Genomic DNA, 24,606 nt, shown 5'->3' on the forward strand with positions numbered 1-24,606 from the left:
GCTGTTAATTATATATATAAAATTTCATGAGCATATTCTATTCATAACGTACAAAATCCCTCTGGCCCACACACATAAATATCAAACATTTTAAAGACAGAGGTGTAATTTTCATCAATGATGTGGTTTCATTTTCAGGAATTGTTGCCTAAGAATACCATATACTACACTCAAATTGTGGCATGGTTTATTACGACTTATTTGGCTTTATGAATATATATTGTTTGGGTTTATACATTAATTAACCGTAGAAAAAACATTTTCCTGTTTTCCATAAAGAATGTGAGCAGTACTTTAATAAAATCTTGAACTAATTGTCCTATAAAGATGGTGATGTTCTGAGGATTGTACATCATTTCATTAAATAAAGATTTATCAAAGAAAGAGGGGAAACAAATATGGCTACGCACCACATGCACTCAAACCTTATCAATCGATCAATTTGTCACTTGAAATCGTAAAAATACAATTTCAGTGACATTTAATCTGTCAGTTCCTAGTCCTATGCATTTAATGAGTGGATTTTACTTGCCTATTTACTTCTGGCATCTTAATGGATCAAATACATAATTTGTGTAATAAGCACTAACCTGTTTTTATCGCTGAAATCATTACGAGATATTGCATGATGTTCCCCGGAGAGGAGGATGAGGTGGAGTTGTGGGTGACATTTCGGCTGACAAACCTTCAGCCTGCCTCCGTGCGTCTGACGTCATCGACGTCAAACGGGACTGTTTGTTCTGGATTTGGGGCGAGGAAGGTCTGCGAGCGCTGACAACCGACAGAAGAAGGTAAAACTAACATTTTATACCTTTCCGTAGGGGACATTGGTATATCAAATGAAAGCATACAGCCCCGGGGATCCGGTAAAAGGTTTACAATGGACATCGGGGGCGTATTTCGCGCGCTGTCAGTGTGCTCTTCGGCAAGCGAAGGCATGAGCTGTCTTCGCAGGCCTTGCACCGGTTCGGGCACACGAGATAGATGCTTTTTGTATTTTAAGTTAGCGTGATTTGGTGTTATTGTGCATATTATGTGTTGTATCTTTCTTCTCTCAATACTTGTGTTATGGTCGTTTTCGTGTCATTGGACACTCCGTTCTGTCAGTGTGCACGTTATCTGCAGGTCGGTATCATGCTAACCAGTTAGCTGCTAGGCTGTTTGTTTGTAGCCCCGTAGGCCGTATTCGTGACATAAGTTACGTCCTCTCGACAGCGTAGTTTACGCACGATGGCGCAGGAGCTCATGTGAAGTGCGACGTACGTAACTTCGAGAATATCAATTCCGTCCAAGTTGTATTCTGAAAGGCCGTTTACGTGGGGAGCTGTCAGTTGCTCACAGTGGACATGGGACATGGCGATGTACTGACAAGGACGGTTAGCAAGGCAAAGGTGTAAAGTTGTTTGTGAATAAATTAGCTATGTCTTTGCGTTCACTGTTAACGTTATTCATGACACTTAGTTTCGTTAGCTTCTTTGCTTTCCTCGGCAAACCCGGTAGTTTGAAGAACATATAACGTTAGCTACGTGATACGAAATAGTAGCAAAATGGCTGATAGCTGTAGGATAATTAGCTAATGTACGAGTTAAAGTACGTTTATTCGCTTCACTATCCAATGGCAGGCGTTGTATTCAAATTAGCTGCGACATTGCTACATTATGTGAACGCAATTGCTTCGTGTCAAGACTGGGTAAATTCTCAGGCTATGGTTGTTTTTTTAGAGCTCAGCCACAGTCTACTGGTCAGTCAGAATTGATACTGTATCAATGGTTTGGTGAATGGTACCTCCGTTTTTAAAAGAGCACAAATCACAAAATTGAACATAGTGTATTAAGAAATCTGTTCCCAATCTGTTTTTTTGCTTCCATTTAAGAATAATCATAAATACTTTATCGAGTCCCTAGGGGAAAATTGGGTAAGATGCATATTCTACATTTGTGTGTGTGTGTGTGTGTGAGAGACAGACAGACAGACAGACATACGCACATTTAAGTTTAGTGAATCATTCTTTTAATATGAAGATTTAGATCTTTGGTCATTAAGAGAGGAACATGTTAGCTCAGGACAGAATAAAGAGAAGCTATTGTCTTTGTTTGCGCATTGACAGATTATCTTTCAGTGAGATTCCAAAAATGGACCTTTGAGTACCGTGACATACACTGTTACTGTAGAGGTCCAAGGTCAGGGTTCACTGTAGTCAGCCATAAAATCATGGAAACCTTTGTTCTTGTCAGCTAGCTTGTCTTAAAGTGACTGAAATGGAAATCCACACAAGATAAACTATAGCACAAAAAAAAAAACGTGCACATGATGAAAGATGCCAAAAAATTATAAAGGAGCCACTGGAATACTGAGAATACTGTTCTTAGAAACCGCTCATTGTTTTTTTTTTTTGGCTAATTCCTGGGGAATAGAGAAGACAACGTACCAATACATTCTATATACAGTACCAGTCAAACATTTGAACACATTTCCCTTTTCACTTGAATAAGAAAGTGTGTCCAAACCTTTGACTGGTACTGTACATGGTATAAGATGTGCACGTGTGATCCACTGTGGCATAACAAGTCCTCAAAGCCTATAGATTAGGGCTGGGCGATAGGGAGAAAATCAGATATCACGATATTCTTGACCAAATACCTCTATCGATATTGCGGCGATATTTTAGGGTTGACAATTAGTGCTTTAACAAAATATTTTCACACTTAGATTTTAGATAATATTACTGATAATCATCAGTAATGTGGACATAATGTCTAAGTGGGGAAAAGGCAAATAATAGAACAGTCTGGTAAGTTCAGAAAAGTACATCTCTTTACTGTAATGCAGCCTTTAAAACCAGTAAAAGACAACACTTATGTCATATCACGATATTACGATATCCAAAATCAAAGACGATATCTAGTCTCATATCACGATATCAATATAATATCGATATATTGCCTAGCCCTACTATAGATTGTCAACAGAGCAGATGTATAATTGTGCTACAGGGGTGTAGATACATTAGACAAGAAGTAAGGTGAAGGGTTATGACAGCTTACAAACCTTTTTATTAAAGTTTTAAAGGTGGGTCAAAAGGCTGTCATGGGCTAAGAATTGTGGAAGTGTTATCGACAGTTCCAGTAAGGGAGGGGTCATTTCCAGGAAGAATGTGAATAAAAAACATTTCTTATTTGACTGTTGGTGGATCCCTTTTTAAACATTGCACAGGACGAATGAACAAAAAAAGGTGCAGCCTCAAATGACGTAATTAGAAAAAGAGGTACAGGTAATAAAGCGTTCTGACAGGAATGCAACTTTGTTTGTCATTCCTGTTGCATCGAAAAAGCATTTGGTCTTTGCCTGTGTTATAGGGCTCTGATCACGGCTGCTTACGACACACAGCATAACCAGCCATTAATCTGGTAGTGTATTTTGATGTTCGTCGGAATCAACCCAAACAGTTTTTAATCAGGCGTGCCTCATTTCTTTATATCTCTTTCTCTCAGGTGTAACACTCGACCCTCTGTCTGTCTGTGTGTTGTGGTTTCCTTGCCCCCACAGCGTGTCACTGACAAACCTCCGGTGTTACCTCAGGAAATCGCCGCCTCATCCACTGAGATATGATCACACAATTGCAATAGATCACAGCTGCATAGCAACAAACATGTGAGTCTCTGGAAAACATCTTGTCCTTTTTAATATTTTAAATGTGTCAAAATGAACCATTTGGCCTACCAGAGGCATTGATAGAAATGCTCACCATTGACATAATGTGGTCATTGCACACTTTTCAGCCTCAGTTTCTAAAATAAAATGCTGTCATTATTATCGTCCGTATCATTATTTACTTTTTGCATCTGCTTACACTAGGGCTGCACTATATGATGAAAATAGGCGATAACGTTGAATATCGCGATAACGATATTACTTGCGATAAACTACTACTGTTCTCAGTTCTGTATTTCTGCCGCTTTAGTATTCTGCTACAACATAAAAGGCACCACTGAAAAAAGAATTGACAATTACATTTCAAAGTGCAGTTTTCTACTAATAATTTTCTTTCAACTAACAACCAAATCACTGTCTTTCTCGTTATGTCGCAGCCTTTCGCCAGTGTTTATTACGCCAGTCACAATGCTAATAAAAAAAACCTATATATTATGCAGCCCTAGCATGCACCACATAATACCAAGGTAAATTAATTCTCTACAATACAGAATTGCATAACATTAAGTGTCAATTATAATATTCAAATCTAGTGCTATTCAACAGACCGGTCCTACTGCTGCATGTAACTGGCTTTTTGTAAATAAATTGAAGGTTTTATCTAGCTCTGTAATTGCATGTTAAAGTGTACTTGATGAGCAAAGTGCCTTCTCACAACTTGCCATTGTAACACATACAGATTTTCACTGCAGTAGTACCTACAACGTAGACTCTGCCTTGTCTCTGTCCAGTGTTTTAAAATGGTTCTAATATTTTGATCACAGATAGTGAAATTCCAAACATGGAATGAATTGCCAATGCCAGATGGACAACATGCTGATAATACTAACATTGTACTGAATATAATAAAAACTGCTTCTTACTTATGTACATACATTTCAAATGTTTTTCTGACAACTGTAACTGAGAGCTCAAGTCATTTGATTGATTTGGAATAGAATTGGGATGGTAGATGTTATTGACATGTTATTGTTTTAAAGCTATCAGCCTACATCAACATAAACACTGACCATTAAGAATCAGAAAAATGATCTTCTGCATATGCCATGCCAACATCAATGGATGTTTCCCTATTTAGCCTAAAGGTAAAACTCTACGTTGCCAAGTTATCTCCCTCTCACATGCCAATGCCATTGAAGTAGAGCTGGGTGATATGGAAAAAATCAAATATCAGGATATTTTTGACCAAATACATCAATGGCGATATTTTAATGTTGACTATTGGTGCTTTCACAAAATAATGAGAGTTTTGATAAATAATCACCAATAATGTGAATACAATGACTAAGTGGGTAAAGGCAAATAATAAAACAGCTAGTAAGTCTGGTAAGTTAAGAAATTGACATAATGTTACTGTATGCGTTTAAAACCAGGAAAAGACAAGACTTGTGTCAGATCACAATATTACGATTTCCAAAATTTAAGACGATATCTAGCCTCATATATATATATATATATATATATATATATATTACCCAGCCCTACATTGAAGCAGACGTTTCAAAGAAACGTACAGACACTGACACGGAGATAGAGAGGATGAAGGATCCATGTGGTTGTGGGTTGGTTTCAGATTTGAGTTGTGATAACGAGGCTGACTGTGGTTTATATCTTGAGAAATTTAAATCGGAGTTGGCTTCACTAACGAGCACTGTCATAGTAGTGCAAGTGGCGATGATGCTTTTGATGCCTGTCCTTCCAGAGAGTCGAGCAAGGAGTGTAATGGCCTGAGGGGGGTCCCCCCAGTCCCACCTGCCCCTGCCAGGTCCTATCTGCTCAAACCGTCGGCTCAGTCACTGCAACCCACCTCTGCGATGGGAGACGGACTGGAGGCTGGCAGCAGCCAGAACCCTCCCTCTGCCCCACCGCCTCTCGCCTTCAACCCTCCACCCCCTGAAGCATGGAACCCCTCCAGACCCAAACGACAGACCAACCAGCTACAGGTACGGAGGTTTCGGTTTGTGTGTTTGTAAATGTAAACTTTGGCTGGTGTTTGGACCTAAATTCGATTGATTTTTTTTAATTTATTTATTATTATTTTTTTTTTATGATTTTGCTCTTTTTCAGTACCTGCTGAAAGATGTGTTGAAGACATTGTGGAAACACCATTTTGCATGGCCCTTCCAAGCTCCTGTTGATGCCATCAAACTCGGTTTACCTGTGAGTCGTGTGTGTGTGTGTGTGTGTGTGCGCGCCTGTAATCAAAATCCAAAACACTTAATAGCATCAAAACAGCTGCAATATGTTTTTTCTTTATTCAGCAGAAAAAGCTGCATTTTATTCAGACTTGCTTCCTCATTTAGTGCATTGTGACAGCTCACTTGAAAGTAGTACTTCTTCTGTGGTCTTGTAGCTGTCACGGTCAAAAAGGAGACACTAGTTGAAAAATACCAAGAACTGGAATACCTGCACTCTCTGCAGTTAGTCTCTATTGTTTATTCATGTGAATCTCTTTTTGCTGTTACCAGCACAACAGCTAATTCTTCCTGCGGTCCATTGTCATTGCTGCAGAGTTTGGCTTTTCAGAGGAAGAATGTGAAAGTAAAATAACATCCAAACCAGCACTATAGACAGATCTATATTATGCTTTATATGTTGTGTGATCCTATTAAAGGATATTTTAATATTTTTTATTTTCGTTGTCAACAAATACCTTGAAAAGGCCAAAACAAATATGCGTTGTCTCTAAATACTTTCCAATTTCTCCAGCATGTGTGTTGCTCTCAACCCCAAGCCCACTTACAAATACGATACTTTTGAAAAGGCTGGATACATTCATAAAACAACTGGGCACTGTAGTTTTTAGCAAACGCTACTCAAACAGTAACTAAAGTATTTGTTGGGGACTGTTTTCATCCATAGATTTGCTGAACTAGTAAGTATTGTCAGCAGGACAACATATGTGGACTTAAAAAAAAAAAACCATGTTCATTACAATAAACAAACACGTCAGCCAGTGTAATGGTGTGGCCCGTCATGTTTTTTTACAACAATGAAGGTCTATAGCACCATAATGAACTGTATCAGGTCTTGGCTACACAGACAGTACTTTCATTGTTGATTGTGGTGTTTTCATGCGATTTCTTGATAACAAGTAAAATATAGAATATCATCAGGCTACTGCACAGCTGATGCTGTGCTACAAGTGATTAATTACACGGTTGACATGAATCGTGTATTTTGAACTGATGACAGAGAATGAGAGTTTAAAAACAAAAGGCATACACATACATTGTGTCTTTTCTCACATGCTTCATTTACTTTCGTCCAGACAAGATACTAATCAAATACTTTCTACCTGCTCTCCGTCTCACTTAAGGACTACTACAAGATCATCAAGATACCTATGGACATGGGCACGATAAAAAAACGTTTGGAGAACCACTACTACTGGAATGCCCATGAGTGTATCCAAGACTTCAACACAATGTTCACAAACTGCTACATCTACAACAAGGTCAGCCACTGTCCACATAACGTCTAGTCACGTGACTTTCCTGAACTTAAAAGTTCAGGTCACAAATTATGCTACTCAAGGAAAGCATCTGCACATAAAGAGCTTATGCGTTCTAAATGTGTGCATGTGTTGTGTTTGTGTGTTTAGCCTGGGGATGATATTGTCCTAATGGCGGAGGCCTTGGAAAAGGTCTTTTTCCAGAAGATCACACAGATGCCCCAGGAGGAGAAGGAGATTGCTGTTGTCGCCAAGGGACGCCGAGGGGGCAGACGGGAGCCTGGTATGAGTTTAGGATGCAGGGTTCAACTATTAGGGTTGCTCCATGGCCCGAGGCAAATAAAAGGGCATGTCGGGCAAGTAGATATAACAACGCGCTTGTCAGTTTGGGCATCATCGTATCATAAATGACGTTATTGTTCTCTTTCTCCCATCTGAGAATGCTTGTTGAATGATTTGATTTGTATGTGTCTTTTGGCCAATCAAGAATTGAGTTGGCGCTAGTGACGCTTTTGACGTTTTTATTACGATATTTTACATACGTTTTCAACAAACGTTTTACATACTTTTTTTTTTTTCTTTGTTTTTTACGCTTTTTCTCTCGAAGTTAGACATTTTATTCAATGTTATATATTTTCTTTCAACGCTTTTGACGTTTTTTTTCTCCAAATTTGTATAGGGGCCAGTAAAAATTGACGTTAACGTTGAACCCTGGGATGTAATATTGACTGTCGATAAAAGTTAAACGGTTTCAAGTTTTTGTTGCCTCACGAGCTTCCCTTTTAATGGCAAAGGTGTTAATATGTACATTATGACAGGTTGTGATTGTGTTTGTGACAAGTAAATGGTACTAATCTAACTTTTAAATAACTTCGATTTAAAAAAATTTTATGACTTTGATTCTCATTTAATTTTACGAGCCGACTGCATCACAAATGCTACTACTTTCTTCTGTGAGTTTTAAACATAGACTGTATAAAAAAGGTTTTAAAGCGCTCTTCATTGAAGCCTCTATGTTTACAGGCTTGTGGTGATGCTCAATGTGCTATAGGTGCCCAAAAAAATCTGTTTGGTACTGCCAATTTGTTTTGTTTTGTCATGGTTCATGTGTGCAATAAACATTACACTTTGAGAAAAAAAATCGTGGCAGAGAATCGTGATATCAATTCTAAGCTAAAAAAATCGTGATTCATATTTTTCCCCGAATCATGCAGACCTAGCTGTTGGTAGGGCTGGGTACCAAACTTCAATACTTTTTTTGACACTGACCAAATTGCCTCCTTAGTATCGACTACCCCAAAATGCCTCGTCATTTAATACCAAATTTCAATACCTAAGGAGTAACTCTCATCAGCGTCAGTGAGCCAACAAGCACGCACCATGCTTTTACCAAGATATAGTAGTGCTTGTGATTGGCTGTCTAACATTACATGTCGTAGAGGCATGCAGGAAAAACTACATTACGCACAGACGACGCTCGCATAGCAGGAGCTACAAAATAAATAAGATGATTTGTGTGATGTTATAATTTCTTTTCTTTTTTTTTTAAATGGATTTTATAAAATCGTTAGTGTTTTATCCTTTATTTAATCTTTGTGATCTTCTTGTGTTTTATATTCTTCCTTCCTTCCTTCTAGGTCTGATCTCCAAGTCCGATTCAGGCCAAGACTCATCCTCCCCCTCCACCACCCCACACACACAGAGCTTCTCATCCCCTTCAACCACCCCGCAGACCCGTGCCCCACCCACCCCTCAAGGCCCTCCCGTCCTGTCCCTGGCCCAGCCTCTGACTCTGCCCCCACGCGTGCCTCCTACTCCCACTTCCCACGCACCCCATCTGGGACCTCCGTTTCCCCTTTCAACGGCTGACGTCCTGGCCCAGGGCATGACCTCTGTTCCCCCTCCAGCCCCAGCGCACCCAGGCCTCCACCCTGCCCCGATGCTGCAGAGCTCCCCCGCCCTCATCAAGGTATGGAGAAGTCAGCAGCCATTATTAATAAATGAATTCATCACAAGCTAATGTTGTTGTCATTTTTCTAACCTCTGATCCCTGATGTTCCAACAGCAAAGGAAGAGCCAGAAGAGGAAAGCAGACACCACCACACCCACTGCCAACGACCAGCTCAGCGAATCATCTCCTGTCTCTGCTGAGATTCGGCCGCGGCGAGAGAGCATTCGCCCATCCAAGACGCCCAAAAAAGACACGTCGCAGCCGGACTCTCAGCATCACCTGGGAGGCAGTTTGGAGGCGGCAGGGACGGTTACGCCGAAGCGTCAGGAGCAGTTGCGTTTCTGCTCACGTCTCGTCAGAGAGATGCTGTCTAAGAAACATGTAGCATATGCCTGGCCCTTCTACAAGCCCGTTGATGCAAAAGCTCTAGGCCTCCACGACTACCACGACATCATCAAGCACCCAATGGATCTCAGCAACATCAAGGTGATTTTATTAGGATTAGTGACCAACATGTAATAGACCACTGGTTCTTTCCCTGGTTTGTGGAAAACCTAGGTGCACATATTTGGCGGGATGTTTAGGGGTCTTCCCTGAAGTAAATAAAAAGACATTTTTTTCACATCATTTAGAACCATTAATATTACAATATATGTGTCTAAACATTATAAAAGCTAGAGCAGATAACCAATAAATAACAATTATAAAAGCTTAAAGACAAAACTTGCTAAAGAAGTTCAATGGGGACCACAATCATGAGTTCTGAGAAAAGTCATTTTAGTCAGTTAGTTTTGATGCTCACATTGATTTTACATTCATTCGTGCCCGAAACGGCTTGGGTGCTGCACCTAAGCCTCCTAATGGCAGCAAAACCCCAACCCGCCAAACTTTTTGTATTTGACAAATTAACTACCCATACAAGAACTTAACCTAAAATGCAGTAGAAAATGATCAGGAGGAGAATGAAAACCGGTAATGTCTAAAAAAAAAGGTAAAGAATATTTATATATTAAATAATATTAAACCTTTGTTTGTTTATTTGGATTACCTTATTTGGTACTTCTTCTTACGGTCATCTTTCAATATATTTTTTTTATAGATACAGTTTGGTTGGTGCAAAGGAAATATTCAGGTGGAAATACCCACCATTCCTTCAGCAACACACAGTTTTGAATTTGGAGAGGTTTTGATCATGGAGGTCCATTTGTTTCTCTCCTTCAGAAAAAGCTGGACAACAGGCAGTACAGAGACGCTCAAGAATTTGCAGCAGACGTCCGGTTGATGTTCTCCAACTGTTACAAGTACAATCCCCCAGACCATGATGTGGTTGGCATGGCGCGCAATTTACAGGTAATCCACAGGTCATACATGTCGAGCAGTCCTTAATAAATATCATATACACTAAATGACCAGGGCCAGATTAACCTACTAGGGGGCCCAGGGCAAAAATGACACGTGGGCCCCTCGACCCCGTTCCTCCCACTGTATGTTCATTGTATATTAGGGGTGTAACGGTGCACAGAAGTCACGGTTCAGTTCATACCCCGGTTTAGGAGTCACAGTTTAGTGTGAGTTTAGCACAGCACAATTTTTTTTTAAATTATTTTGAACAGACAGTAGTGCAAGTGTGAAAGACAGACACAATCCTCTTGCTGGGGACGGAGGTAACTTATTTCCCCTGGCAACTTTGGTAAACTATTTTCATTATAAAAAATTAGGACCATTTATAACACTATTATACTGTACGAACACTTAACAAACACTAATCAAACAGGCAATGGGTCACAATAGGCTATAAAAATGAAAAGCATCTCTTATGTTATGAAATAAAAAAATTAGGTAACTTGGTTAGTTTTTTTCCCCTCATCCCAGTAAATGGCACACGGTGACACTATTGAATGTGCATCAGCATGTTCAATGTGTTTCCATTCACATACTGTCACGCTGACACTGTCCTTGTCTTATACACAACTCTCTCTCCTTTGTTGTTGTAGCTGTTGTTGAACCCTCAGGCAGGTCTTCTAGCGCCACCGTTTTATTTGCTCACACCTTAGGGTGACTGGCAAGCACGCCAATCAGCTTGTGGTCAGCACATGTTGCTTTAAGTTTACAGATAACATTATTTCGGCTAATGCGTGTAATGCAGCCTTTGGTTCTGCATTACACACATCAATCTACATACCGTGTATTCTGTGAGCAGTTCCGTGCACCAGACTCTCACCCCTGTACTAGGGATGAGCATTTAAATCCAAAATACTATTCGATATTCACTGTGTACTCAACCATTCTTTGATTTTTTTTTTTTTTTCATTCAAAGATTAGAGACTCATGACCCATCCCTTCCCTGTACTGTGACAGTTCGGGACGAATACACAAACCTTTACAGCCCCATTGTATATGTATTAGTAAGTAGTTTGTGTTTACATGATTAAACACAATCATATTCAGGAAAATGCATCCTTTCAGCACCAACAGTATTCTAAAATAATAAAGGCCTTGAAACTGATTCAATCTAGGATTGCCTATGGATGTAATATTCAGGTGTCTGCGTAGTGTAAATGGTTGGCCATTGTTACCTAGTTCCATTTTAGATCCAGCTTCCAAATATTCTTGTTTATTATTCCCGTGTTAAACACATCTACCTATTGTACCTATTGGTTTGTGGTTCAAGTAGAGTTCACAGTTTCTCCTGCCGTCCTCCATCCTAACAGGACGTGTTTGAGATGCGTTTTGCCAAAATGCCTGATGAGCCAGAGGAGCCCGCCCCTGTTCCCACCCCGTCATCGGCCCTCCACCCTGCCCCCTCCACTCGACAAGCCCCGCCTCCTCCTGCTGTCTCGGAAGACGACAGCTCCAGTTCCTCCGAATCCGAGTCCTCTGGAGGAGACTCAGAACACGAACGGCAACACCGATTGGCTGAGTTACAGGAACAGGTTAGAGGATGGAAAATGAAGGGGGAGGGAGGCTTATGAGACACAACAGGTGGGTGGGCCACGCAGAGCAGCTTTACCGAATGTGGGTGAATGCTGAGACACGGAGAAGGAAATGTGCAGGATGCTGTCTTTTTCGTCTCTTAAGACTTTATGTTTGTGTCGTCTAGCTTAAAGCTGTCCATGAACAGCTGGCAGCACTCTCCCAGCCCCCAGCCATCAAGCCCAAGAAGAAAGAGAGGGAGAAGGAGAAGAAGGAGAAGGAGAAGGAAAGGGAGAAGGAAAGGGAGAAGGAGAAGAAGAAAGAAAAGCACAAGAAGAAGATGGGAGCAGAGGAAGCTGCGGAGGCCCCTCCTTCTGTGATGCTTCAGACTTCTAAGAAAAACAAGAGCAGCAAGGAGCCAATCGTTGTTAAGAAGGAAAGGAAAAAGCCCGGGTAGGTGTTACAGAGCGATAAGTGATGTTATTGTAGCTGCGCTAACCGGAGCTAATCTAATCATTTGTCAATCACAGGAAGAAAGAAGGAGTTAAAAACAGTCGCCCAGTTGTGCCTCCCCAGCCGGGGCCAACCCCTCTCGTCCCCTCGGCCTCCCTGGAAGCAGACGATGAATTGGGTATGTATATGAAAGATGTGTTTTAAAGATATATTTTTTTATTTAAAATAGGGTTGCTCGATTATGGAAAAAAAATCGCAATTATTTTGGTTAATATTGAAATCACGATTATCCAACATGATTACTCATTGTCTTTTGGAAAGATGTTGCAGTTATTGAACTTAGAAAACAGTGAAAGAAATCAAGAGCAAAATAAAAATAAAAAAAACTTTCACTGAACTGTGAAATTTCCCTTAATTCTTTTGCCGTTTGAACTGTCTTTTTCCATTTGGAACACGAGACAAAATAAGTGTACTTGCATTAATGTGCAAAAATAATCGGTTATTTTTATTAATCTGTTTTTGTGATCACTAGTAGCCGAAATCTTAATTGCGATTTAACAATTTAGATTAATTGCACAGCCCTAGTTTAAAAGTGTTTTGTGTCTTGAACAATGGCCCAGTATCAACCTGCTAATATGCTTACCTCCCCAGATGTATTTGGGGGCATGTCCGGCGAGAGGTGCAAGCCGATGTCGTACGAGGAGAAGCGCCAGCTGAGCCTGGACATCAACAAGTTGCCCGGTGACAAATTGGGCCGCGTCGTGCACATAATTCAAACGCGCGAGCCCTCGCTGAAGAACTCCAACCCGGACGAGATCGAGATTGACTTTGAGACGCTGAAGCCCTCCACGCTGAGAGAGTTGGAGAAATACGTTTCCAGCTGCCTCAAGAAGAAGAAAAAGCCATCAGGTAGGCTGTTTGAGTGCTCAAAACTTCTTTTAAAGGATTGTCATGAGACTTGTGTGATTCCAACAATTCTCACCTGAGTCATTGCACTAGAACATGAAGGCCTTGTTCTACCACTCATAATTAAATGCTGTGTAACCGTCGGGCAGTGGCACTTCTTCAAGACAACAATAGTTGATCCTGTTTTACAGCTTCAAGACGACACAGGAATGCTATCAAATACAGTTATGGGCCATTGATTGACTTTCAGTGGACTCGTTCTGATTTCTGTTTTCCAATCAAGTGATTCTAAACAAATTGTACTGTAATTAAAAACCAAATTGGTAGTTTCAGTTTTTGTTTTACACACTTGCTGCCTTGTCACAAACAACACTGGAACACAGTTTGATTGAACATCAGTTTGATTGTATTGAATGTAATTTAGCACGTTTGCTATATTGCAATATACACTATGATGATAATTGAAAACATTATTAGTAGAGATGGTCCGATACCATTTTTTGCTTGCCGATACCGATTCTGATACCTGAACTTGCGTATCGGCCGATACCGAGTACCGATCCGATACTAGTGTGTCATATATTTGATTATGTTTTAACAACTGTATACTACTATCCCTGTATGGATGTGATATGATTTCTATCTTTGTTGTCAGCCTGGCTCAGGTTAAACTCTTTGTGAAACATGAACAAACACAAACGATGAACGCCCCAGAACGTTCTTTTATTATGCAGTTTGACAGTCAGAACATAAATAAACTACTTTTAACGTAGATTTTCTTTAAGGCTTTATTATGTGGTATTGGATCGGTGCATAAACTCCAGTACTTCCCGATACCTGCGTTTTAGGTAGTATCGGAGGCGATACTGGTATCGGAACATCTCTAATTATTAGTAATTAGCGCTCTGCATTAACATATTCATTTTTAGTTTATTCAGTCAGAGTCACTGTATGTTTGCCCAGCTGTTAATTAACTTAAATAAGACTTGACTTTTTTCGTCTTCACACTGGCTAAATGTCTTGTGTTCACACAAGTGAGACAGAAGCTGTCTGCCAGTTTCTGAATGTTTTGGGTGTGTTTTGTTGCAGTTGAGAAGCCTCTGGAAATGACAAATGTGACAAAGATGAAGACGGAATCCTCCTCATCATCAGGCAGCAGCGACTCCTCTGACAGTGAAGACTCTGACAATGGTAACATACACACACAATGCCGTCAGCAGATCTTTCTTTGAGAAGCCTTAGCTGTAGCATATCAGCTTCCCTCGTATTTCCTTGTTATATCTTTCATACACCTTTTGTCTACCAGGGCTGGTTCCCAAGCTGCAGAAGAAGATCCTCACTAACAAAGACACCAAGAGGCTGCACAACCTGTCCCTCAGTACCGGTGGGGGTCCAGTCGCTCTTCAGCCTCAGCCCCAGACTCAGCCTCAAGTGGTCCAGTCCAAACCACCATTTGTCCCCCCTCCCCCTGTCCAGTCTCTGGACTCCTCACAGCTGATGGGCTCTGGATTCGATCCTCTGGCTCAATTTATGAACCCTCACCTGGCGCAGTCAAACGCCGAGCCCAATCCAACCATTACTACTGCCGGTGCCGCCGTCGTGTCTGGCCTCTTCAACGCAAACCCACCCACTGGCCAGACGCCCACTGAGACGCTCCCTTTCCTAAACCAACATCCCATCATACCTTCACCAGGTATGTACACTTGCATCCGTGTACTTCATTTCAGAAATGGCCATGATTGTGACAACATTCAGGCATTTTCAGGTTGCATGTGATGATTATTTTCATTATTAATGAATGTCATTGACTGCTGACTCCTCACTCCTCTAAACCGACTAAAATTTGAGTCTGTCAAAAAATAGTGAAAAGCACTCCCATACCAAACAATAGTCAAGTTTTATCATATACAATTTATGATTTTTCAACACATAAAAGTAGCACATCCGAGGAGATAAAAGAAGCAAATATTTGGCATTTTATGTTTTTGATAAAACACTTAAAGAATTGTGATCATCAGAATTTTTTTAGATGAAGTATCTGTCAATCAATTAATTGATTCATTGTTTCAGCACAAATGCTTTTGATTTGTATAAACATTTCATTTTTTAATTGCTTTTTTAAAGACAAAGTTGCAGCAACAGGTTTTCTGTCTTAAAAGGAAAGAAAAGTCATATTTTCTTGTTTTTTTTCCCCATCCCTCTCTTCTTGTGTTTTGTAGCGATCCACAATGCTCTTCCCCAGCAACCATCAAGACCTAGCAACCGAGCAGCGCCACTTCCTCCAAAACCCTTGCAGCCTCCCCCATCCTCGCTCCCCTCCCTGCCTCCATCCTCCTCACCCAAGCTTCAGCCCTCGCTTCCACTTGCTCTCCCCCAGCCTGTCCCTCGCGCCCGCGTCCCTTCACCCACATCGCACGGCATCTTGGGTACCCTCTCGGCACAACCTCCCCAGGCCCTGCTGGAGGATGACGAAGAGCCGCCGCCCATCAGTTCTCAAACCCCACCCCTCAGTCAAGTTCACAGCTTCTTGCAGTCGCTCCAGGCTCGACCCACCGCGCAGCCGCAACCACAGACGCTACACGCGCATACGCCGGCGCACGGCGCCCCTCAGCTGATTCCGTCGATGCACATGCAGGCTGTGACAACAGCCATTCCCGCCCTGACACAGAGACACAGCTCAGGTCACGCGCACATGCGCCAGCCTTTCCCACATACGCATACGTCAACGTCACAGCATCAGAAGGGGGTGGCTCTGCAGCAGAAGGTACAACAGATGCAGCAACATCAACAACAGCCATCACCACGCAGCAAAGCAGAGCCTTTCCCGACAGGTAAGATCTCTGTACTTAAGGCAGTGGTTTCCAAACTGGGGGTCTGGACCCCCCAAAATGATCAAAGGAAAAAGTATCCTGAGTCTAAAGCAGAGATACATGTTGTGAATAAATTGGGTGTTTTGGTGTTTAAGACTACGTGAAGTAAAAAACAATTCTACAAAAAAGTGCAATTAGGTCTTAAAAAAGACACAAGCAACATTAAAAGCATTGCAAGTAGTAGAATTATTTGGGGCTTGTTTTGATTTTATTTATTTATTTTTACCCTCTAACATGTTGAGAAATCCAGTAATAATAGGGAAGTAAGTAAATAGACTAGTATTTTAATACTTACAACACACTGATGTCATGTTTGTCTTCAGTGAAAGTAAAACCAAGTTTAATATATTGCGTCATACCTGCATCTGGCCATGTTGTGGAGCAAGCTAGCTTCCTCTCAGCTACAGGACAGCTACAACCTGCAAGATGAGGATCTCGTGACCAGTAAATGGAGCTGAAGACCTTTTGGGACTGATGCATATCAAACTGCTCTTATTAAATATTGAAGCACTACAAAACACTGCAGTCGGAAATTATACTTCAAAATAAAAGCGCTACACTTTGTTTGTGTTCTAAGATTGAGATTATTTATGTTTACAAACTTGACCCTTAGGCTTGGGAACCACTAGACATAAACATATTGTAGATGTCACTGCACGTTTAGTTACATTTTGCGTTGAATTAAATAGAGGCATTTTCTGCAATGTTTCCTATCCTGTTTTTCTAGGTGTCCTGCGTGAGAGCCCTTCCCCCCTGATGATGCATTCTCCTCAGATGCCTCAGTTCCATCCATTGGGACAGCAGTCACCCTCACAGACCAAGAAACATGTGAGTGAGCCAACTAGAGAGATATACAAAGATGTATGTAGACTCTTTGTATGTAAATGTACTGTGTCTGTCTGTAGGAGCAGAGGTCCAACCTGGTGGTGGTCAAAGAAGAAAAGCTTCCCCAGTCGCCTGTTCTGCCCCCCTCGCCCTTCAGCCCTGCCATGCGTCAAGACACACACAAACACGACAACAAACATAGTGAGTACAAGAGTTTATGTCTACTTCATTATCCATCATATCTAAAGCCAAAGAAGGTACCATTTATTTAGAAGTTGCAGAAATAAATTGCCTACATTTTGGTGCCCAAAGCTGAGCAAGGTGTCAGAATATGTCAGAATCTTAAATGGCAGAATGTCGGTTCCTCTTCTTTGTCAAATATAAAAGTGATATGTGTGGGGAAAGCGGCCCGCAGTCATAAGCAGAGGTTAAATTGGGCTGGAGCACAGCTCCGCCTCCTCAGGCCCACAACACACCCTGCCACAGCTCAGCTCTATCTCCTTCAGCACCAAATATTGTTATTCCACTTGAATTATTTTTCATCTCCTGGCAAAAACATGGCATATGAGACTGAATAATTAGCAAGACTACACAACCTACATGGAATTATCAGACGTCCTAATGCATTAATCGCTGCGTTCTCTGGTTCAGCACCCCGCCCACAGCCATCAAGGGAAAACTGTCACAATTCTAAACGGAACAGCGACGTTACCATGGAAACCTGCGAACGGCTAGAGCGATCAAGCAGCTACCACTGAAGTCCTCTGTTCACAGTCTTGAACTTTGAACTATTTTTATTTTTTTGCCATTTTCAAAAGTTTTCTTTGGTCCGAATCAAATGTTTTATGGTCACGATTGATCTCGTAGCTGGCTGCCTTGGTTCCAGACTTAAAACTCTTTATATCAGCAGTTTAATGAAACGTCAACGGAGATATTGAACGGGGGGGGGACACTTCGGAAACAGAGGCGTTAAAAAATGGACGTCACTGTTGATATCTGGGTCAAATGAAAGCGAGGCTCGTTCTTCTGTGAAGTCTGCCTCTTCTTCTTCTGCCTCTTGCTCCGGTAAGTGATAGGAAAACAAGAAAACTAGGTTTAAAAAAAAAAGTTTGAGCTGAAAGAAATGTTAGCTGTCTGAGACTGGGAGAGCTGGGAGACAAATAAAAATCAATCACGAAAAGTTTTTTTCATACACTCAGTTGTAGCATGCAGTCCAGGATGGTCCCAGAGCACGAGCTGGAGCTTTTTGATCAAATAAATGTGTTGTCACCTGACACCTGGCCCTCTCCAGTGCCACTGCTGTATGGAGAACAAGAATTGAGGCAGCTGTGTGATAGTCTGGCAACAAACTACTGTAGTGTCAAACAAGGTTTCAGGGACTACAAGGAAAACCCAAACATGGCAATTAAAAAGGGTCTTCTGAAATTCAAGCACACAGTAGATACACTGGCTGTGAGCACAGCTAAATGTGAAAGGGGATTTTCAGCGATGAATACTATCGTTTCACCAACGAGAAATCAGCTGAAGATTGTTAATGTGTCCTCTTTGATGTTTGTAAAGTTAGTGGGTCCACCACTAGAGTTGTGGAACCCAACTAAGTTTGTTAGGAAGTGGGTGATGACAAGGAGGTCAGCAGACCATGCTGCCTGTAGACAAAGGCAGCATAAACCAGAGGAGCCTGCCTTTACTCCTATGTGGAAGCTGATGAATGCATGAATTGTAGTATGTGAATAAGTAAATGTGATGTATTTAAAGTAGTGCTGTCAGTTAAACGCGTTATTAACGGCGTTAACGCAGACCCATTTTAACGGCGTCAATTTTTTTATAGCGAGATTAACGTTCTTTTTGGCCTTGTAAACTTTGTAGTTTTTTCACATGCTGTTGCAACAACTAGTAACGTTAGAAAAACTACAACACCACACCGGATCTAGCTAGACCGGAAACAAAACGGGCACGCCACACACACTTGTTTGGGCTTACGAGCCGGCCAAATAGTCGAAGGCTAACGTTACGTTTTGAGTGGATGGCGAGCGCAAGACGCCAAAATGGATGCCAATAAGATTCTGAATGGAAAGTTTACTTTTAAAAAGTTGCCAAATGGTTCCATTGACGAGACCAAAGTGATCTGTGTGTTTTGTCGTTGTGAACTGAGCTCTCATCGCAGCACGTCCAGTCTGAAATACCACTTGATGGCCAAGCACACAGCTGATGCCAATTCTCCGCCCCCTCGTCAAAGCCAGGCGACAATGGATGACTTCAGACCATAGACTGTATATTAATATTAACAGTCTATGCTTCAGACTGAAGCACATGGATACCACAACTAAGAACAAACTTAAAAAAAAACATTTGCACAAAGCAAGCCGATCCACTTTTTCATGTTGATAAGAGCATTAAAATGAGAAAAAATAATGGGCCAAAAAGAAATCAAGGATTTAGAATAGATAAAAATGTGTGATTAATTGCGAGTTAACTATGACATTAATGCGATTAAATATTTTAATCGTTTGACAGCACTAATTTAAAGTGTAAACTGTTATGTCTGCACACAAGTGCCTCAAGTGTTTTTTCCAGGTTGTTTCATAATGCATTGAGTTGAGTAATGACCTCCTGTGTCAGTGTGATTACATCAAACATAACATAAACTGCCAAAGAAATTGGTCCCGATTCTCTTAAATCACCATCATTTTCTTGTTTAAAAAGATGTTTACATATTTGCCAACCAATGTTCAATTTCATACATTTTCCAAGGGTGAAATCCGTTGCCTGCCTGTTAACATTAAAGGTAAAAAATAATAACAAAGTAAGTGAATTGTAAAGTATTTCTCTTTGTTTGAATAACTACTCAACCCTACCTTACACATTAATAATGGAAAAAGAGCCCCTTTGGTGTAAAAACACAGTCATTTTACGGCACGATTTTGAATGATGACCACCGTAAATAAAGGGCCCCCCCCTCCCTACAAAAGTCAATGTAACCACTGGTCATAAGCATGCCACTCCTTTTGTTACTTAGAATTCCGAAATATTTTGTATGCTTCCTTCCAAACGTTTCTACAGCCACTTTACGGAGGCATTCTTGCTTATGACTAGGGCTGCACAATATGAGATAAAGTTGTTTTAATATCGCAGTAACGATATTACTTGCGATTAACAACGATTTTAAAATACTCTGCCTTTCTGCTGCTTTTAGTATTTTGCTTAAATAAAACAAATTGCTTGTTGAATAAATAAAACTGTAAGGAAATTATTTCCAACATTATTTCATTGAACTGAACACAAAAGGCACCAAAAAAACAATGTATATCTGAGTGTCTTTCAACAAGTTAATGATGGAAAAAAAAGGATTTATTATGCAGCCCCGCTTAAGACCCCCTGTTTGATGATTTTAAGGTACATATGTATAGTTAATCCCCGTTTATGTCTCCGTCAGGATTAGACCTGAAGCCATTGGATGGTTCTCGCCCCGGTTCCCGCCTCCCAGACTCCCCGGCACCACCCTGCTCGCAGCAAGACAACAAAATCAAGCAAGAGCCCAAAACTCCTATTGCTCCCAAGAAGACACAGGTGTGTATGAGTGCGAGATAAGAAGCTAACGTCTTTAGCCACAATACCACTGCACTTTGTGGTTTGTCTGTTTTTCTCTCCTTCCATTCATCCTGTCATTCTCTACCCTCTTTTCTCCTTGACTTCTCCCAGGATGTGAAGTTAAAGAACATGGGTTCCTGGGCCAGCTTGGCTCAGAGGTCCCAGTCCACGCCGGCCTCCTCCGTGCGCTCCTCCAGCGACAGCTTCGAACAGTTCAGACGGGCCGCCAGGGAGAAGGAGGAGAGAGAGAGACAGCTGAAAGCGCAGGCCGAACAGGCCAGGAGAGAGCAAGAAAAGCTACGGTAGGTTGAAGGAAAACGGGTGTAATCTGGGAAGCAGAAGTCGGCAGCATGAGTTACTGTCTTACAGCGACTTGATGAGAAATGGTCAAAGATTTAAGAAGCACACCAGAGGAAGTTATTATTCATCCATTTTCTTAAAAGAATACCAAAGATTTTTAAATATGTTTTTCCTAACTTCCAAGCAGCCATTGCTTTCCATTAATTTCAGTACAGAATGAAAATCAACTCCGAGACTTAAATGTTATAAGAAAATAATAAAAGCAAGGAGAGTCCAGCATTGGTTGGGTTTAATAATGTTTCATTATCATCGTGCTATTTCCCAGCTGCAGCCAGCCATCTTACCTTTTCATTTTTTTATTTAGTAACCGTGACGACGACGACGCCACCACCGTGGAGCAGGCTCGTCGAGTGCAAGAAGATGCCCGCCGTCGCCAGGAGCAACAGTCCCCGCTTGCTCCCACACCTCCGGCTTCCACCCCGCCCACTCACTCCCCACAGGCCCCGCCCACTCAGCCACAGGCTCCGCCCACACCCTCCTCCGCTGCACAGAACACTCTCGACCAGAGGGAGATGGCACGCCGCCGCGAGCAGGAGAGGCGCAGGAGAGAGGCGGTATGCACAAAACTAAAAAAAATAAATTAAATAAAATAAAAAAGTTGATTGATTTTTAAGAACGGTCTTTAACGCTCGTTCTCTCTCCTCTTCTGCAGATGGCCGACACCATTGACATCAACTTCCAGAGCGACCTGATGGCCATTTTTGAAGAGAATTTGTTTTGAGATAGAAAAAGCAGATGATCGGATCAGGAGAAGAAGCTACACACACACACACACACACAGGCAAATTTACAAACATATATAAACCACAATGCTCTGATACACATGGTCGCTGCTCACACAGATGCGCGCGCGCACACACACACACACACACACACACACACACACACACAGACTTGATAATAACTGTCCCTTTCTCTCAGTAGTTGAAACAGCTGGCTTGTGTCATGTGAATGAGAGGGGGGGAAGTCAAATTTAAATAAGCAACCCTCTTTTCCTCCAACCTCAGATACGTTTTGGTGTCTGGCTTGGTGTTTATGGTTGTTGGTTCTGGGTCTCCCAGGTGACGGGGAATGAAATGGTTGGCTCCCTCGAGGGAACCGAGGAAGGCAGAAGAAAGGAGAAAAAAAAAAAAAAAGGAGCGGACAGAACTTTTACATTTATAAAAAAATAATGACAGTGAAGAGGAGGATTTAATTTAAGAAATTACGTGAAATTAACAAAAACCTTATTCTCTAATGTCTGAGAGAGGAGAAGAGGGTTTAAAAGGAACGGGTGAACAAATTTCAAACGGACAGATCACTTTTTTTGTTTTGTTTTTTTCCCCCTCTCCTTATATCGTCTCTTTTTAATTTGAAGTTGGGTTTGAACTGGGAGGGGGTGGGGGGGGGGGGCTGGTGTGGTCTAGTTTGTCAGGTTCAGCGGTCATCTGAGAGTCTGTTGTTTTCTCAGGACCTAGTGGGAACGCAACACCCCGGCCACATTCACACCCTTTTCTAAGACCTCTTTCCTCCCTTCACCTCCTTCTAATTCTCTCTCTTCAGTCACTAATTGGAGAGGTGGAGGCTTCAGCGATGCTCGCTCTGTTGAACATCCGGGGGGTGATGAGGAGGAAACAATGGCATTTTAAAAAGTTTCAGAGTGTGTCCTTTGCCTTAGCGCTCTGGCCTGTAAACTAACAATCATACCCTACAAATTATACATATTATATATATAAATAGATACATGGATATATATTATATACGACGAAAAGTCAACGAAAAAGAACATGAGAGGAATTTGGATTTTTGGGGAGCAAAGCTCGTCTCTGTGTTCATCCTAGAGCTCTGGTTTTTTTGATTTTGTAGAATTTACTGTAAAGAAGAAAAGAAAAAAAAACAACTTTTTTTATGATTCTGTTGAGAGGATTGTTTCGTCAGTCTTATTCTCTCTCATACCTTTTTTCTGTTTTTTGTTTTGTTTTCTCGACTCTATGCCAAAACCAATCTATTGAGTGCTGAAAGTTCATTCACAATTTTTTTTTTTTTTACATGTAAAATGCATCTTCTTTTCACTTTATATTAAAGGCTATGATTTTATTGCTATTTAATTTTCATTTATCCCCTTTTTAAATCTCAAGTTATGCAGCAGTATGCGCCGTAATAGTTTGAAAAAGTGGTTCCTAAATCATTGTATGTCACTACTTAATAGGCCCCATCATTCTGTAGCTGCACTTAACTCTTTCATTACTTACATCATTTCTTTCCCTTTTATCATGTACATGTTTTTATGTCATTTTTTTTAGCCATCTCGTCCACCACTATCTTCCTCACAGCATCTACACTCTGTGTAATAGCTTCTTGTTTGTCTTCCCGTCTTTTAATTTTCATTTTTAAAATGTTTTCATCGTCCATGGTAACTGTTTTTGGGATGTTGTGTGCCATTGTGTTTTTCTGGAAGCGGGAGGTTTCCCCGGTTTCCGTAGGTTGGCTCAGAGATCTGTGAGTGTTTTCGATTCTATAATCGCATTTTTTTTTTTTTTTATGTTTCATTCATTTCTTTTCCCTTTTCATATTTGATTGTTTTGAGTTTATTTTGTTTTCTTTTCCCTTTGCTATTTTTCTCTTGATTTATCTTACCCAGATCAACCTGTTGGTATGTTGGCGAGTGAGGCATTGAGGTCAATAGATTCATCTTGTTCAGATTATGGAGTACATCTTTTTTTAAGAAAAGTATTAAAATAATATTTAAAAACAAATCTCTAAAAATCTTGTATTTGTTTTTGTCTCCTGCACTGTGAGAGTTAATTACACGCATACTGTATTTCTGTGGTCCAAATGGTGAACCCTGTTGCAATTCTAGTTTCAGCCAAATGGGGGAGCTATAAAGAAAGAAGTAGAATGTGTACAGTCTAAGCTCTGATTCACTGCTACTCAACATACCCTATAGTCAGAAGTATTTGGACACCCCTGTCCACAGACTAAAGTCCATGTCTTTGGAGTGAAATGCATCAAATATCATATCGGAGTGTAATGTGTAGTGGCTGTGTAGTATATGCATACTTTTAATAGAATCAACTCAGCAAAGTGATCTACAAAGAAATATTTGTTGTTGGCCGGTGAATACTGATATAGATACTTGAGAATCGTATATTAATTGTTTTATTCGCATAGTACTTTTTAAAAGATGAAGTTAATGTGCTTCACATGAGTAAAATAAGAGAATACATTAAGTCAAACAATAGGAAGTTATAACATGAATAACTAGGGACATAAAATCTTTACAAAAAATGAAGTAGGATTAGATGACTGGCCCCTCCCCGACCCCCACCCTTCCTCTTCCTCACAGCAGTTTAGAGACGTCTTTACACTCTCTTTCTGTGTGACCAGATACTGTTGGCTATAGTTAAGGGTCGGAGATCATAAGATTCATCCTAGGGGAAAGGGTTCAGTAATATTATCCCTTCTTGAAATATTGTTGGCATGCAATTGCTTGCTTTGCTCCTGTTAGGATCAGGTGGAAATGTCCCTCTCTGGTTTACCTAATTCCTATGCAGTGGTTTAGTCCAGTTAGGGTGGGGCCAGGAGGGGTATATATA

The 24,606-nt window shown here is 41.0% G+C and overlaps 1 protein-coding gene across 4 annotated transcripts; it reads left to right on the forward strand.

Moving 5' to 3' along the window:
- The first annotated feature begins 714 nt into the window (after positions 1-714).
- On the forward strand, positions 715-23,766 carry LOC144533800 (bromodomain-containing protein 4-like). Of its 4 annotated transcripts, XM_078275374.1 has the most exons (22): positions 715-791; positions 3,547-3,651; positions 5,414-5,654; positions 5,779-5,871; positions 7,031-7,168; positions 7,316-7,448; positions 8,803-9,134; positions 9,231-9,602; positions 10,338-10,466; positions 11,828-12,049; positions 12,217-12,482; positions 12,560-12,660; positions 13,134-13,391; positions 14,478-14,579; positions 14,695-15,081; positions 15,608-16,219; positions 16,986-17,086; positions 17,164-17,284; positions 20,517-20,650; positions 20,783-20,973; positions 21,336-21,585; positions 21,684-23,766. In XM_078275374.1, exons 3-22 carry the CDS (start codon positions 5,526-5,528, stop codon positions 21,750-21,752), a joined length of 4,140 nt encoding a protein of 1,379 aa, XP_078131500.1. In that variant the 5' UTR covers positions 715-791; positions 3,547-3,651; positions 5,414-5,525; the 3' UTR covers positions 21,753-23,766. The 4 variants fall into 4 exon arrangements, with proteins under 4 accessions (XP_078131500.1, XP_078131508.1, XP_078131494.1 ...); XM_078275382.1 differs by lacking the exon at positions 3,547-3,651 and having other exon boundaries at positions 723-791; XM_078275368.1 differs by lacking the exons at positions 715-791; positions 3,547-3,651 and having other exon boundaries at positions 5,425-5,654; positions 17,170-17,284.
- Positions 23,767-24,606: the final 840 nt, after the last annotated feature.

This window comes from Sander vitreus, chromosome 2, assembly GCF_031162955.1.
Source record: "Sander vitreus isolate 19-12246 chromosome 2, sanVit1, whole genome shotgun sequence".
Classification (NCBI taxonomy): Eukaryota; Metazoa; Chordata; class Actinopteri; order Perciformes; family Percidae; genus Sander; species Sander vitreus.

Excerpts from the sequence above, each read along its gene's own strand:
- LOC144533800 (XM_078275374.1), top strand. The coding sequence starts at position 5,526 with ATGGGAGACGGACTGGAGGCTGGCAGCAGCCAGAACCCTCCCTCTGCC. Across the intron at positions 7,449-8,802 it reads AGGGGGCAGACGGGAGCCTG|GTCTGATCTCCAAGTCCGAT; the intron begins GTATGAGTTTAG and ends CCTTCCTTCTAG. Across the intron at positions 9,135-9,230 it reads GCTCCCCCGCCCTCATCAAG|CAAAGGAAGAGCCAGAAGAG; the intron begins GTATGGAGAAGT and ends ATGTTCCAACAG.